Source organism: Epinephelus moara, chromosome 21, assembly GCF_006386435.1.
Source record: "Epinephelus moara isolate mb chromosome 21, YSFRI_EMoa_1.0, whole genome shotgun sequence".
NCBI lineage: Eukaryota > Metazoa > Chordata > Actinopteri > Perciformes > Serranidae > Epinephelus > Epinephelus moara.
In genome coordinates, this window is record NC_065526.1 from 21,583,600 (window position 1) to 21,599,785 (window position 16,186).

Here is a 16,186-nt window from a genome sequence, read left to right on the forward strand (position 1 = left end):
GTATAGTATGTCATGAAAATGTCTTAAAAAATGTCATAGTATAGTATGTCGAGAAAAAGCCACAAAAAACTTCATAGTATAGTATGTCGAGAAAGTCATAAAAAAAGTCTTAGTATAGTATGTCATGAAAAGAAATCATAAAAAACGTCATAGTATAGAATGTCACGAAAAACCTCATAAAAAAATGTTATAGTATTGTATTTCATGTAAAAGTCATAAAAAAAGTCATAGTATAGTATGTTGAGAAAAAGTCATAAAAAAAAGTCATAGTATAGTATGTTGAGAAAAAGTCATAAAAAATCGTCATAGTATAGTATGTCATGAAAAAGTCATAAAAAAAGTCATAGTATAGTATGTCATCAAAACATCATAAAAAACGTCATAGTATAGTATGTCATCAAAATGTCATTAAAAAACATCATAGTATAGTATGTCATGAAAAAGTCATAAAAAACATCATAGTATAGTATGTCATGAAAAAAGACAAAAAAACATCATTGTATAGTATGTCATCAAAATGTCATAAAAAATGTCATAGTATAGTATGTCGAGAAAAAGCCACAAAAAACTTCATAGTATAGTATGTCGAGAAAGTCATAAAAAAAAGTCTTAGTATAGTATGTCATGAAAAGAAATCATAAAAAACGTCATAGTATAGAATGTCGAGAAAAAGCCACAAAAAACTTCATAGTATAGTATGTCATGAAAATGTCATAAAAAATGTCATAGTATAGTATGTCGAGAAAAAGCCACAAAAAACTTCATAGTATAGTATGTCATGAAAAGAAATCATAAAAAACGTCATAGTATAGAATGTCACGAAAAACCTCATAAAAAAATGTTATAGTATTGTTATAGAATGTCACGAAAAACCTCATAAAAAAATGTTATAGTATTGTATTTCATGTAAAAGTCATAAGAAAAGTCATAGTATAGTATGTCGAGAAAGTCATAAAAAAAAGTCATAGTATAGTATGTCATGAAAAAGTCATAAAAAAAAGTCATAGTATAGTATGTCATGAGAAAAGAGATAAAACGTCATAGTATAGTATGTCATGAAAAAGTTATAAAAAACGTTATAGTATAGTATGTCATGAAAAGGTCATAAAAAACGTTATAGTATAGTATGACATGAGAAACATCATAAAAATATTATAAATGATATACTATGAGTTTTTTTTAGGATATATTATGACTTTTTTAGGATATTATACTTTGACCTTTATGACTTTTTTTTTTTTCGGACATATTATACCATGACATTTTTGAAAGACTTTTTTCATGACAGAATTGCTGTTAAGGGGAAGAGTTTGATAAAGAGTCCTGTAACCACTAAATAAACTCACATACCTTTAGTCTTTTCAGAGGTTTTATGATTGCTGGTTTCCTTCAGTGAAATTACTGCAAATGCAGACAAATAAACAGTGAGTATTTACTGTTCACAAAATAATCATGTTTGTAGTAATCAGTGGGAAAAAAGAGACATCATACCTTTATCAGAGATTCTGCTGAATTCTCTTTCAAGTGTGTCATCCAGACTGTCTTTGAGATCAACCAGGGCTCCTCTCAAGGTTTTGTACATCAAATATTGAAGTGCGTCAGTGCTGGGCATCTCCACACTCTTTGTATGGAAATGAAGAGACTTGCTCTTCTGCAGTGACATGCAACACAACCAAATTAGAGGACAGTATTTGAATTCAAACACAATAGCCCTGATAACAAAACACAAAGGAATCATGCGAGTCATTAAATCATCATGAAACTGTACAAAAAGTTTGTGCTGCACAATTGACTGTTGACTGTTTCATGTGTTACATTCTGTCATTTATCATAACTTTATTAAACAGAGTTTGACACAACACACAAGGCAACAAATTGCAAACAAATAAATGAATGTTGGATGTTGTAATGCTCCAGGGTGCTTAACATTTGGAATAAGGTTATGTTACATCTTGGTAAAACCAATTATTTTAATGTATCAGACAAACTCTGTAACTCTAAGAGATCTTTGTCAAATACAATATTGTCTCATTACTATGACAGAAATGTCTAACATAATCAACACCTCAGTGGGTGAAAGAATCACATTTTGGAGGGAAAGACCAGACTGCTGAATATAAATCTTCCTGGCAGCCTTTCATACAATACTTCAAAAAGACTTATTATCAATAAAATAGATCCTGTATTAGAGTTGGGAGCCACATCAGTGCTATGCAGGCACCAGATATCAAATACGTGCATGACTGTGATAGTGAGCCAACACTCACTGTTATCTTAAAAATGTTTTATTTTGTTTTATTACCTCACTTATCATTATGTCTGACCTCCGTATGACAGTATGTCTATATCTCTATCTATCTATCTAGATAGATAGATAGATAGATAGATAGATAGATAGATAGATAGATAGATATTATAGTATATTAGTATTATAGTATATTATATTTGATATTGATATTTTGGGTTATCCTTTGGTTGATATAAGATAAGCCTTGGGCTTCGTTTCGGTTATTGACTGTGAGAAAATGTGCATGAAATAATCTTTGTTTCTCCAGATGTGTGGCTGAAATAAAAATTATCCCTTCAGTCATCTACAATAAAAATAGCTGCAGCCCAAATATACACTAATAATAAGAGAATGTATTCATTTAAAATAATGTATAATATTATTTCTGTTATTAACTTGAATCTGGAAAGTAACCTGTCACCTGTAAAATAAAAATAGGAAACACTTCAGTAAAGTACCTCAAAACTGTATTTAAGTGCAGAACTTGAGTAAATACACTTAAGGTGATAAGTGACATGTTTGGACAAAACTTTTCCCACATCACTGGCCGAGTTATGTGTTGTTCCATACCTGAAGGAAGTGGACGTGGTCCTCACTGTGAGAAATCTTCTCCAGCTCAGCGTCGCTCCTCCTGAGCTCCAGGATCTCTCTCTGTACCTTCTCCAGCAGCTCCTCGGCCTGACTGACAGCCGCTCTCTCCTGGACTCTCATCACCTCCTTCACCTCACTGCTTTGTTTCTCTATGGAGCGGATCAGCTTGGAGAAAACCCTCTCGCTCTCCTCCACTGCTGCCTCTGTGGAGTGCTGTGGAGGTTCAAAGTCTCCTGTTATAACTGTACAGGCTTTATGTCAACGGCATATTTAAAGCTCCTGTGCTTTAAATGCACTCACCTTGATATATCTGACAACATATCGGAGTTCCTTCTCGGCATCCTTCAGTTTCTGCACAGACTTCAAAGATGATTCTTGGAGTTTTTTCTGAGTGAATATAAAAGATGAATATCACACAGTGCAGTCCCTCAGGCTGCTCGCACCATTACAGTTTTTTCTCCACGGTGGACTTTCAAGATGGGAAGTTTTGAATTTGAAATCAAAGGACAGTATTGCAGTCGAAGGCCTTTGGTCTGTCGCCCTCAACTTTTGACACAGTAACATCAGAGCAAAAGATATGGCTGCAGGACCAGGGCACATTTTACACTTCCTGTATTTAATATTTGAAATGCTGAAACCTTTAAGTAACGCCATGAATCCTTAAGGGTCTTTTTTGTCTCAATGTCTTTTAACCCCAAACAGAATAAGAGTCAGTGACACCACTGTCTTTTTCATACAGCAAGGTTTAAAGGGTACTCCAGCACTTCTAAATGGTTTCAGTAAGACTGTAATAACTCAGTCAAATCTGTCCTTAATCTTCATGGGGATATCGTCGTATCCGATGTCCATCACAAATACATCATAACATTTGAAGTTTTTTTCGGATTCAAAGTAATCCAGCGATACCTGCCTTTACATCTATGGATACGTTGCAAACTGGAACTGCTAATGGCTAATTCAAAATGGTTAATACAAAAAATACCAAATGCATGGCAGCAACATAATACTTCCTGTTGACATCTCCAGGAGCATTATGGGAACAGTAGGTCCAAAACTTTGTAGCCCAGTAAGTTCGTAAATATCAACTCCCTTTTCTCTCAACCATCAATCCCCAGTCGTGGAAGGTAACTAAGCTCAGTTTCACAAGTACAGTACTTAAGCATAATTATTTTTTATTTCAAAATATTTTTATCAAAGTTTTAAAAAAGGAATATAAAGCCAGGGTTGGGCAGACACATTCCACGGCGCCACTCAGTATGCATCAGTGTGCAGAACAAACGAAAGATGACATGACCCTGAGGCGATTACAGGAATGCCTTATATAATTGCTGACACTGAGCTCACATTCACACCTACGGACAATTTGGAGTCACCAATTAACTGCATGTCTTTGGACTGTGGGAGGAAGCCGGAGTACCTGAGGAAAATCCATGTTGACAAAAAAAAAAACCTCGGTGTGTTTCCACCGAAATTACCCGGGGAAAAAACTTTCCCTCAACTCCAAACTTTCCCTGAAAAACGTACCTAGTGGGGGGGTAGGACTTTTCAGATTACCCGGAATTCTTGAGGGGCGGGTCTGTGTGCTGAAGAACACTGATTGGTGGAACACACACTTGCAGCATTCCGCACTTCCTGGCACGGGCAGCCGCTGCAAACTTGAATTAATTTCTACAAGTGTCACTTCGTTTGGGTTTTGATTAAGGATGGGTACCGAAACCCGATACTAAATTAGCCGCAGAGCTAAATTACCAGAGGCCGTAGTATTGATAAGCGCTAACGCTATCGGATATTTTGTGCCGGTGTTGATCTCCTCTACACACACACACACACACACACACACATCCACAGATACACCGACGCGACATGGTAACCAGTGAACAGCCGAGCGGCCGCGGTGGAAACGAAGTGAAGATGACTTGCTAATTTCTCGAGTTGACGGCAGCTACACTCGTTATTGTAAGTGCAATTAAACCTTAGCAAGTAAGAAGCCAATAATTTATTAATACATGTGTTCAGCAGCATGAATATATAAACATGTAGACGATATTCAATATGCTCCGTCCACAGTCTCTCATCCACCGTCACTTACGTTATGTCTTACACAAGGACAGCACGCTAGTTCAGCAGATAGCCAATTGTTACTAATAAGCTCAAATGACAGCTGTCTGTATGTATGCTAACTTAGTTTGACACTTATCTTAAAATACTTTTAAACTTAGCTGCTGGCTGAGACAAACAGACCCAACTCTCTACACCAGCATGTAACCAGCCAATAAGCTGGCAGAGCCAAATACAGGGCCCACGCTGAATCATCTACGTCATCACGCTAATTTGAATAAATTTCCCGGAACTTTGAGGTGCAGTGGAAACGCAAACCACACAGATTACCAGAAATTATTTTACCCAGGTAAATAAATTCCTGGGGATAAAGGTTCCTGGAAATGTTGGTGGAAAAGGGGCTAATGATAATTAGTAATACTTCTGTACTTTAATTCAAGTAGTTTAAGATTTTGAACTTTTACTAGGAACACAGATTTTTACTTTGGGGCATTCAAAATTTTAGAAAACATCTAAATACGTCTTCTGCCATTGTTAAATCCCACCTAACCAGGTCACAGCTAAAATAACCCTGATTATGTCATAGTGATGTCATCAGGGTCAATTCCTCAGACTTGACAAACCAAATACTTATAAATCCTGTCTGAATACTGGTCCAAAGTCTTACAAGATGTGCTTTATATATGTAAAACTCTAAAATAAAAAGGAAGTTGTAATCTGAGTTTATCTAAGCGTAAATCAAGCTGACACAGGGGGAAAAAGTTGACTCACCTGTTGTGTTGCTCTCTCCTCCACCACCGACACTGTGTCATGGCCCTTGTGTCTGTCTTTCACACACTGGGAACACACACACTGCTGGTCGGTGCGACAGTACAGCCTCAGTGATTTCTCATGATGTGGGCACAGCTTCTCTCTCAGCTCCTCTACAGCTGGGACCAGCTTATGGGCCTTGCCACGAAAGCGTTCTTCATGGACTCTGGAGTGAGCCCCACAGTAAGACTCGGAGCACACAAGGCAGGATTTAACAGCTTTGCTTTTCCTCACAGTGCAAACACTGCATTTCACTTCCTCTGGTTTGGCCAAGTGTTGAGCTGCAGGTTGAAATCCAGACTGCTGAAACTTCTCCACCAGCTCTGCCAGAACTGTGTTCCTGCTCAGCAGAGGTCTGGGGTTAAACACCTGCCTGCACTGTGGACAGCTGTACTGACCTTTCTGCTTGGGCCTGTTCCAGTAGTCTTCAATGCAGTCCAAACAGTAGCTGTGTCCACAGGGGATCGTCACCGGGTCTCTCAAAACCTCCAAGCACACTGAACAACAAAACTGGTCTTGCTCAATAGAAATAGTGGCTGCCATTTCCTCCACGCTCTGAACAGAAACTGGAAGGGACAAAGATGGGCGTAGCTCACAGGTGTGCTGATTACAGCTTCTCAGGTTTCACCTGCTGCACCCTGTGGCCTCCAATCACAACCCTGACACCAGGAGATAGGCTGTCCCTGATAAACTGTGCAAAAATCAACCTTCTGTTGAACCACCTCCTTCAAGTCTACTTTAGATATGTTCATATTAGATGCACTGACATGAGTTCAAGTTATTTGACACATAACATTTTACACAAAAGCTCTGCAGTGTGCCTACATGCAAAGTCAACCTGTTCTTCCACTCCTGTACCGAACACCTCGTGCCCATATTTGTTCAGAGTACAATGAAATGCAAACCTGCTTCTAGGCAAATAAACAACACCCTTGGGAAAGTCTAGTTTGTACACGTGTGTTTATTTTTTTAATGCCTGTGTGTCACAAATCACAATATATTATTACACGTCTGTAAAGCAACAAAATGATTGTTTTGTAGGTTCAGTTAAAAATTAAAAATAATTATAAAAGCAAAACCTTGTTAAAAAAAAAAGACAAAGTAAAACTTGAGCAAGTTTCGAGGCAATTTTCTTTCAAATACTGAAATTAGATGTAGTGAGTCATGTGTTGCTTAATGCTGCTTAAAGGAACAGTTCACCCTGAAATCTAAATTATATATTCATTCTCTTACCTGTAGTGCTATTTATCAGTCTAGACTGTTTTGGTGTGTGTTGGAGATAGCGGCCATTCTCCCGAATATAAAGGATTGTGGTGCTCAAAGCGCAAAATAATAATAATATTAAAAATAATAATAATAAATACATTTGAAAAACTCAACATCAGTGTCTCTTTCCAGAAATCATCACCTGGTTACTCAAGATAATCCACAGACCTTGTTGTGAGCAGTTTCATGTAGGAACTATTTTCTTGCTACCAACCTACACCTGCCAACCGTATCACCACGCAGAAGGATGTGTGCATCTACTCATGAACAAGAGGCTCATGCTAACGACTGCTTGAGATGTAAACATCAATGGCGCCCCCCTCGGCTGAGCTACAACATGACCTATCTCAGTGGTGCTAGGTGAGCTAGCAGTAGATGCACTCTTCCTTCAGTGTGGTGATGTGGTTGGCAGGAGCAGTTCAGTAGAAAGAACAGTTCCTACATGAAACTGCTCACAACAAGGTCTGTGGATTATCTTGAGTAACCGGGTCATAATTTCTGAAAAAGAGACATTGCTGTTGAGTTTTTCTTTTTTTGGGGCACTTTGAGCACCACAAGCCGAGTGCCATCTAGTTCCATTATATTGGAGAGAAGGCAGACGTCTCTACGAACGATATCTCAAGTGCTCGGCAGCCCACACCAAAATGATTGACGTTACCGAATAGCACTACAGGTAAGAGGAAAAATATTAATTTTTGATTTTGGTGGAACTGTCCCTTTAATACTACTGTGTCAATGTGATCTTCTGTGACACCTATAACTTTCCTTATCTCTTTCCAACCTGAACTACAGGTTCACTGATCGCTGAAAACACAGCAATTATAATGAATACCAAAAGATGAATTATTAAATATACAATCCATAGGTGTCAGTACAGATTTGTGAGAGAAGAGCACTGAGGTATAACGACATTCAGCCCATGTAGGTGCGTGTGAAATCTTGATTCTGATGTCCGCTACGAGTCTATTTCCTCCGGGGGTGAGCACGTCGCTGGAGGTGCCTCTGTCTGGATCCTGAGGAGAGTTTGGACCCTGAGCAGACACAACAAGGATTATTAGTCCACACTGTAACTGTAGGGCACCCTGAGGTGACAAAGATGGTTGCAAATCAAATAAATATTCTCCCAGACATGATCTGCAGAACTATTTTCCAGATGATGCAATGTCATGAAATGTCATTTCAACATCAGTGATCATACTATTAAAAAAAGAAAACCACATACACTAAATATTTGCATTAAAAAAACACTAAATTACCTGAGATGGAAAATTTAAATCTACAAGGCTTCTTTTATTTCAAAGATTTAAAGGGGCTTTATGTGAGATTCAGAGTGTGCGTTTGGACATGGTTCTCAACATGGAGGTGGATGAGCTAACGGTGCTAACTTCACGAACAGCAGTAAACAACGGTAACAGTGCTGACAGAGCCAACGGTGTTAACCAGGGGGGAACTAGAGGATGGGCACTACGCTTCCACAATGATGTCATCTCTTATATTAGTGATGAGTGCCATAATTTGCATGTATTTGCAGGTGTTTTGGTGCGATAACAGATCCATGTAAAATATACTCTGCATTGACGTTTGACACACACCGCCCAGCTCTTCAGGCAGTCTTCATAGAGCCACTCTAAGTCTAAAGGTAAATTTGACTTTACAAGAAGACTACTACAAAAACTCTACAGACAATTAGTGGTGGATTTTACATACAAAACATGAGACCAACTTATACAATATGATGAATTATTATAGATTAAACTACTCAACAGTGAGCAGTTGAAATGATCTCCACCTCAACATGCTGTAACACTGAAATGCTGCTTTTTTAGCAACTAGAGCTGCAACTGTTAATGGTTTAATCAATTAGTTATCAACTATTAAATTAACTGGCAGGTAATTTTATAATTAATTAACTGGTTTGAGTCATTTTTTAAGGAAAGGAAGGATTCCAGCTTCTTACATATGAATATTTTCTGGTTTCTTTCCTCCTTCATGACAGTAGACTGAATATTTTTGGGTTGAGTAATATTTTCTGTACTTCTACTTAAGTTAGAATATGGATGCAAGACGTTTATTTGTATGGGAGAATTTTCTTTCTGTCACAACAATGATAACATTTGTGTTTCAATTTGCATTAGGTTTTCTTGTGTAAAATTGGTTCTGCACACTGTTTAATGCTGAAGTACATTACATTTCTGATACCAGCATAAGATGATATGGTAAACATAATATGGTAAATAATATTTACCAAATGGTGAGAAGGCAAAGGTGGGCACGGCAGGTCCTGATGAGAGGAAAGGGTTGAAAGGGTTCACAGGACTTTGGTCCAGGCCAGGTGGAGGGTTGACTGCCAGCACAAAGAGAACAAACACTGTTACTGCAGAGTCTCAGCTGTCCAAACTGTCACCGTGTGCTGCACTGTCGTCATTCCGCTTGTGCACATTCAGCAAAGTCTGCTGTAAACAAACAAGTTGAGTAAGGTGTTTGTGCGGCATGATGATGATGATGAGGTTAGGATGAGATGCACAAACTAACGGTAAAATTTAAGGCTTTTACTTAAAGTACAGAGCTTTGTCCGGTTATATGAATCCTACAAAGTTAAACAACATGTCTTAAAACGTGATTCAAGATCATGTCATCATTGAGCTGTTTAAGTTGAGACATGCATCCCTGACTGGCAAAAGTTTCGGGGTGTCTTCACACCTGTATCAAAAGCTGTAATTTTCTATCTAACTCATCCACATCATATTCAAACAGAGACTCACCAAGTGTTGCTTGCATTGGCACATCTGAATCACTTTGCCTCGGCTGTGTTGTGTCCAGCGGTGCAGCAGGATTTTGAGGGCCTACAATCTCTATCTCTCTCACTACAAAAAGAGAAACTCACATGAGCAGACTTGACAGGATAATTTGTACTAGATAAAAACACAAATGTGCTATGTACAGTATCTACCTCTCTCGTAGATGCTGACAAATCCTCCCTGGCAGACCTCCTGCAACAGTCCTTTAAAATCTGACACGGCTGTCATCACCGGGCCGAAGGTGAGACTGGGGTCAGAGGTGACCGAGGGCAGAGTTGAGAGCACGGGCGGAGCCTGGAGAGACTGACAACTCTAGAATGACAAACACAAACACAGAGACAGAGAGCTTGGGATGTGTTGAAAAATCCGTCTGGTATCCAGTGTCGAGGTTCAGATCCTTGACTCAAAGGTCTGGTGTGTGGGATTTGGTGACATCTAGTGGTGAGGTTGCAGAACTGACACTTCTCCAATATGCCAGGTGTGTAGGAGAGACTACAGTGTCCGATGCTAAAACACCAAGATGATTTTTGTGTAGTTATTTTATTAACTTTTATTGTATATTACAGAATTGTTTGATTTTATGACCTATGAATATACTGCTGCTTGTTTTTTTTAACTGTGTCTCATAAGGTGTCCTTGAGTGCTCTGAAAGGCACCTATAAACAAAATGCATTATTATTTTTTATTTTTTTTAAAGATATTTTTTGGGGCATTTTGCCTTTAATGGACAGGACAGGTAAGCATGAAGGGGGAGAGAGAGAGAGAGGGGATGACATGCAGCAAAGGGCCACAGGCCGGACCCGAACCCGGGCCGCTGCGGCAACAGCCTTGTACATGGGGCGCCTGCTCTACCACTAAGCCACCGACGCCCCCAAAATGCATTATTATTATTATGATAATTATTATTATTGTTAAAATATACCTTAAGTATCAAAAGTACTTAATATTCAAAAAAATGCTTTTTTGATAGTGTTTTTTTTTATATATATATTATACCTCAAACTGTTTTTTTTTAAAACAAATAAAAAAATCTGTATTTGCAGTAAAGATAATTTTGTTGCTGTTAAATTAAGTTGTCTAAAAATGTTCTACAAATGAGTGTCTGTAGCTTTAAACAAAGACAAATTGGGCATTTTGTTGGGACCGTTCATTTTTACGTTTCAGAAAATACTTAAAACAAGTTCATTTGCATTAAAAAACATCTTGGAATATACTTAAAACACGAAATAAGACTTTTAAACCTAAATCTACTCAAGAGGGAGACTTTGTACACTGACTAAGGCATCGTATTTAATAAACTGCTCATATGTTTTGAATGTAAAATCTTCAGATGTCATGTATTAAAGGTATACTATGCAGGATTTTCCTAAAAAATAAAATGTATAGACTGAATCTAGGGTTGGCTTCACTTTGACTTTCGCTGGTGAGCACTGATGGAGAGGATGGGGATGAAGAGTGATGCGGAGATGTCCAGTTTCCTGTAGCTTAGTTAGCTTGGTAAAGTATCGACAAATGTAACATTCCTACAGTACTACAGTAGCATGCAGTTTATGTAAAAGCAGTGTGGGGAGAAGGAGCCATGTTTGAAACTGAGACTTCCTGCATTGTATACTGTTAATATAGTGACAATATTTCCCTCTGAAATATAGAAGTATAACGCAGCAGAAAACAGAAATACTCATGTACTAAATGTACTGAGTAACTCCTGTTTGTTATTTCTGTACTGACGGTGTCAGTGTGAGAGCTGCTACCTGAAGGAAATGGACGTGGTCCTCAGTGTGGGAGAGTTTGTCCAGCTCAGCCTCGTTCTTCTTCAGCTCAGCGATCTCCCTCTGGATCCTCTCCAGCAGCTGCTCGGCCTGACTGACGGCCGTCTTCTCCTGGGCTTTGATGAGCTCTCTCACCTCGAAACGCTTCAGCTCGATCGACCGAATCAGTTCGGTGAAGACAGCGTCACTCTCCTCAGCTGCTGCCCGAGCAGAGCGCTGGAGGGGACACAGAGCAACACATAAGGCTTTGTCTCAGATCTTACATTATGAGCTGTTGACAGATATCTGGAGGAAGGGAGACATATTTTAACATCTAGGTATTGATCCACTGTATTTATATATCAGATCAAACAGGATGTTGGCACTTACAGTGAGAGAGAAAATGGCTTGTTTGATCTCCTGGACTCCTTTTTCCCTTTGATGGATTCTCAGCTGAGAGCTCTGCTTCATGTCACCAAGCTCCCTCTGAGGAAAGATATAAAAACTTTAAATCACAGTCACTTCCACTTCATGGAGAGATCTGAGTATCTGGTTGTCTTATATCGTTAATGTGTTCATGTCATTGTGTTCATCAGTATTAGTGTTGTCACGATACCAAAATCTTTGTTTCGGTACCAATACCAATATGAATTTCGATACTTTTCGATACTCTTCGGTACTTTTCCTAAGGAAAAGTCCTTTTGGATACAAACCTTTAGAACAATAAATAGTAGGGGTGTAACAGTACCAAAAAAATCATGGTTCGGTAACGGACGGTTACGGTTTGGTAACTCAAATGTTGATACAGGTGTTGTCATACACACCACTTGCTCCAATAGGAACAAGAAAGGCGTTTATGTGCATAAATGAGTAAAATAAATTAACTAAATTAATGAATTGAATCAATTTCAAAGTACCGGTATTTTCCAAATGCAGTATAGTACCGTTTGGAATACTCTAGTACCGCAATACTATTTTAGTACCGGTATACCGTGCAACACTAATCAGTATACAAAGTTTATCACTTAATAAATGTCCCTGTGCGTGCCAAGGCTTAGATTGGTTTCCAGTTTAGGATTTACAAGCTGGTATCGCATCACTCTCAGTTGCTGGGTCACTTAGAGTCGTGGGATTTGATTACAGACATAATAGACATGATAATAAAAGCCTTAAGACTGTTTGAAATCCTGTATCAAATGTGTGAAACCTTTCCTCTGTTTGTGAAAACTGGAGAGAGCTGTCTAGTAGCTCTGTCTCATCAGACCAGATTGAGATTACAAACCCCCACTGTGTTTAAACTGATCAAACCTGGACTAGATTAACATGAAGACTGCAGAGACTGTTTCAGACTAATTAAAGATGAATCTACTTAGATTTTTTTTTATTTAAACTTAGACTATTTAAAACTTAGCTTTAGATTAATCAAATTTGAATTTTTTAAAACAGGCAATTTCACTTTTCCTCCATCTGAACCAGGGGCCGTATTCACACAGCTTCCTCGTACTAAGAGTTGCTCCTAGTGACAAAGTTCAAAGACAATTCTTAGAATTAAGCATTTCCCCTTAAAGTTAAGACAAGGTCCTGGTGCAGATAACAGTTATTCACAAAGCATGTTAGCCATTTAGAGAGCTCCTTAGGTTAAAAACTATAATGAGCTGAGAGGAGTTCTTTTAAGAGGCTTAAGAGTTTAAGCAGAGGAGAAATTGGTGGAAACACAAAGAGGTCGGAGGAATATTCTCCAAACACTGGATGACAGTGAGTTAGTTAATGCCATAGATTAGATGGTACAGCTTTTAAGTCTGTGGTCGATCTCATCAGAGATGCGCTCACACCTCCCACCCAACACAATAACAATATCATGCTAGAAATACAGTGATCACAACACTGAGATATTTGGAGAACTGGAAGGATGCAACAGTGCAGCAGTGATGACTTGGGTCTGTCCCAGCTTTCCATCAGCAGAGTGATCACACTAACAAAGACAACACTTTCACAGTTTCATATTGTGATGCAGTTCATTTCAGTTTTAATGGGTGTCCACATCCTACAGTCTCACAAAAGGACAACCAATCACATCTGTTAAAAGAATGTGCCATGCCTAGCAACATGGTCAACCACACACCTCCTTGATAAGGTCAAAGTTTCTGTCCCTTCCTTATTCAGAGTTTCCTAACTCACTCCTAAAGCTAGGACTCCTTACTAAATATTTTTCGGTGAAGTGGGAGCTCTCTGAGAGTATTCTCAGAATGTTTGTGAATACAGCATCAGATTTAAAACTGTACACATTACGGAAAAGTTTTGAAATTATATTTATTATAAAGATATGAAACACAATACTTTCTTTCAGAGGGAACATATTCATATTTTATTTGTAAATTGTGTGTTTTTGTGAATTGCTGTGTTTTCCTTCAACTGAACATGTTTATTGTTCTACTAGTAAAGAGACCTTGATCTCAATGAGACTAGCTGCTTAAACACAGGATTAAAGTTTAAAGAATGAGAACTTTAAGCGAGAAAATCAATTGTACACATTAAAATATCTTTTTCAATTAAAATCTTCTTTTAAAACAGTATGCTCAAGCAGTTTGAATGCCAAGTGTACTTCTTTTCCTCAGTATGGAACCAGTGTATATTTTGTTTGGAAACTGTATGATTGTGCAGAAGCATATTGAATATCTTTCATCTCTCCCTGAAAATAAGATGATCGCAATTCTAATGGAGACACCCCTGGTGAATAAGGTAACATTTTTAGCTGAATGAAATCACCATGAAACTTCCCCAGTTGATTATTTACAGTGAGACAACTATTTTCTAGGAAAAACGTTTTCCAAAATGTTATGTTTGAATATGCAAATAAGGCATCATCTAAAGAACTATATGTGAATTTTCACACTTTCCAGAACAACAATCTGAACATTTGATTAAGTCAGGTTTAAAAAAATTATTTAATTTTGTTGAAAAGTCAGAGGTTTTTATAGAATATATTTTGGGTATCTCTTTTTATCACTTCATAAATCAGAAAACACTGTCAATAGCCATTGAAAATCCATTTTCGCAATGTTTTTAGGAATGTAATGTTATATAAATCTGGCTGTGAATGATGTATGAATAAACCCCTCTGTAAAAACCTTCAGGATATTGGTAGGAATAAAAGTGGAAAATTTGGTGTCAGTAAGTGCTATTGAAGTTGAGATTTTTTGGCTCAGAGTAAGAAAAAAACTGATTATGAGAAAACAGCCTTCAGAAATATGTTTCAAAAAAATTTCATATATTTTTAGACAAAAGCTAAGACCATGAAACCAGTTCATTACCTTTATATTGCAAGTTTTATTATATTAAATGTGTGAATATGCAAATGGTGCATTATCTACTTAATTAAGCACTTTCACATACATTTCCAGAGCAGAAATCTGAACTAAAATAATCTTTCCACTAGTCTGAAAGTAGACATGCTATGGAAAGTTTCAAAAGCAGTGTATGAAACATTGTGTTTTCACCTGGGTTGTCTCACCTTAAATACAATGAGATGCATTTTTAGTGTATGTGTGTATTGTTGTGTGCAGTGTGCCAGTGTCAAAGACACATTTCCATGTTATGCAAATGTAAAGAACAATAGGAAATCTGTATCTAGAATATAAAAATAAATATATTAAGATTAAATATTTATAAAAAAAGAACCTGTGAAACCCTCAGCAGTTGGGAAGAGACAATGTCACTGCTGTGAGCCATCCAGACCACATCAGATCAATCTAAACCAGAACTATTGCTGATCAAATCAATCAGATGATTGATTGGTTTGATTACCTGCTTCTGCTGTATCTCTGCCTCAGCCAGCACCGTGTCGTGCCCTTTGTGTTCATCAGTCAGACACAGGTAACAGATGCACTGCTTGTCGGTGCGGCAGTACACCTCCAGCAGCTTGTCGTGTCGGCCACAGATCGTCTCCTGGAGCTTTTTGGAGGCCGACACCAGCTTGTGTTTCTTGAACGCAGCAGACTCGTAGTGGGGCTGCAGGTGGAGGTCGCAGTAGGAGGCCAGACACACCAGACAGGACTTGACAGCTTTGTTTTTCCTCCCGGTGCAGACGTCGCACCCAACGTCGTCGGCCTCGGCGAAACTTTGACTCACAGGCGTCACCGTGGCCTCCTGGAGTCCAGTCTTTTTGAATTTCTCCACCACGTCGGCCAACATGGTGTTTCTGGCGAGCACCGGCCTCGGGTTGAAGTTGTGCCTGCACTGCGGACACACGAAGATCCCCAGGTAGTCGTCCTGGTCCCAGTAGTTCTGGATACAGTCCCAGCAGTAGCTGTGTCCGCAAGGGATGGTCACTGGGTCCTTCAGCACGTCCAGACATATCGAGCAGTTGAACTGGTCCTTGTCCAGGACCACTCCGGCTTGAGCCATCGTCGACAAACGCAGGAGAAAATGAGCGAATACACACGAATCTGACAGACACACAACTGCTGCTTTGTTTACAGGAAGTGAAAAGAAGGGGGCGTGGTCAAAGAAACGTCACCGGAAACGGTAGCAGGGCATTTAATCTTTAAAAACGCAAAAATACAAAATAAAATAAAATAAACCCGCAAATAATAATGATAATAATATTCTTTAAAATAGCGTAATTTTAA

General features: G+C 38.4%; 2 protein-coding genes across 3 annotated transcripts in view; both read right to left on the reverse strand.

The window, feature by feature from the left end:
* The window catches only part of LOC126408832 (E3 ubiquitin/ISG15 ligase TRIM25-like), a 9,677-nt gene extending 3,246 nt beyond the window's left edge, over positions 1-6,431 (reverse strand). Inside the window, exons 1-5 of the mRNA XM_050074542.1 lie at positions 5,708-6,431; positions 3,179-3,265; positions 2,858-3,091; positions 1,492-1,651; positions 1,351-1,401 (exon numbers count right to left, since the gene is read on the reverse strand). Coding sequence (XP_049930499.1) covers positions 1,351-1,401; positions 1,492-1,651; positions 2,858-3,091; positions 3,179-3,265; positions 5,708-6,289 — 1,114 coding nt within the window. The 5' untranslated portion in view covers positions 6,290-6,431. The remainder of the gene's footprint in view (positions 1-1,350; positions 1,402-1,491; positions 1,652-2,857; positions 3,092-3,178; positions 3,266-5,707) is intronic.
* Positions 6,432-6,689: 258 nt separating this feature from the next.
* On the reverse strand, positions 6,690-16,034 carry ftr67 (finTRIM family, member 67). 2 transcript variants are annotated; one of them, XM_050074551.1, is made up of 7 exons: positions 15,363-16,034; positions 11,949-12,044; positions 11,562-11,795; positions 9,963-10,122; positions 9,775-9,876; positions 9,258-9,356; positions 6,690-8,043 (listed from the first exon to the last, which is right to left on the reverse strand). In XM_050074551.1, the coding sequence occupies exons 1-7, from the start codon at positions 15,960-15,962 to the stop codon at positions 7,976-7,978; spliced, it is 1,359 nt and encodes a 452-aa protein (XP_049930508.1). In that variant the 5' UTR covers positions 15,963-16,034; the 3' UTR covers positions 6,690-7,975. The 2 variants fall into 2 exon arrangements, with proteins under 2 accessions (XP_049930508.1, XP_049930509.1); XM_050074552.1 differs by lacking the exon at positions 6,690-8,043 and having other exon boundaries at positions 9,329-9,465.
* Between the last annotated feature and the right edge of the window lie 152 nt (positions 16,035-16,186).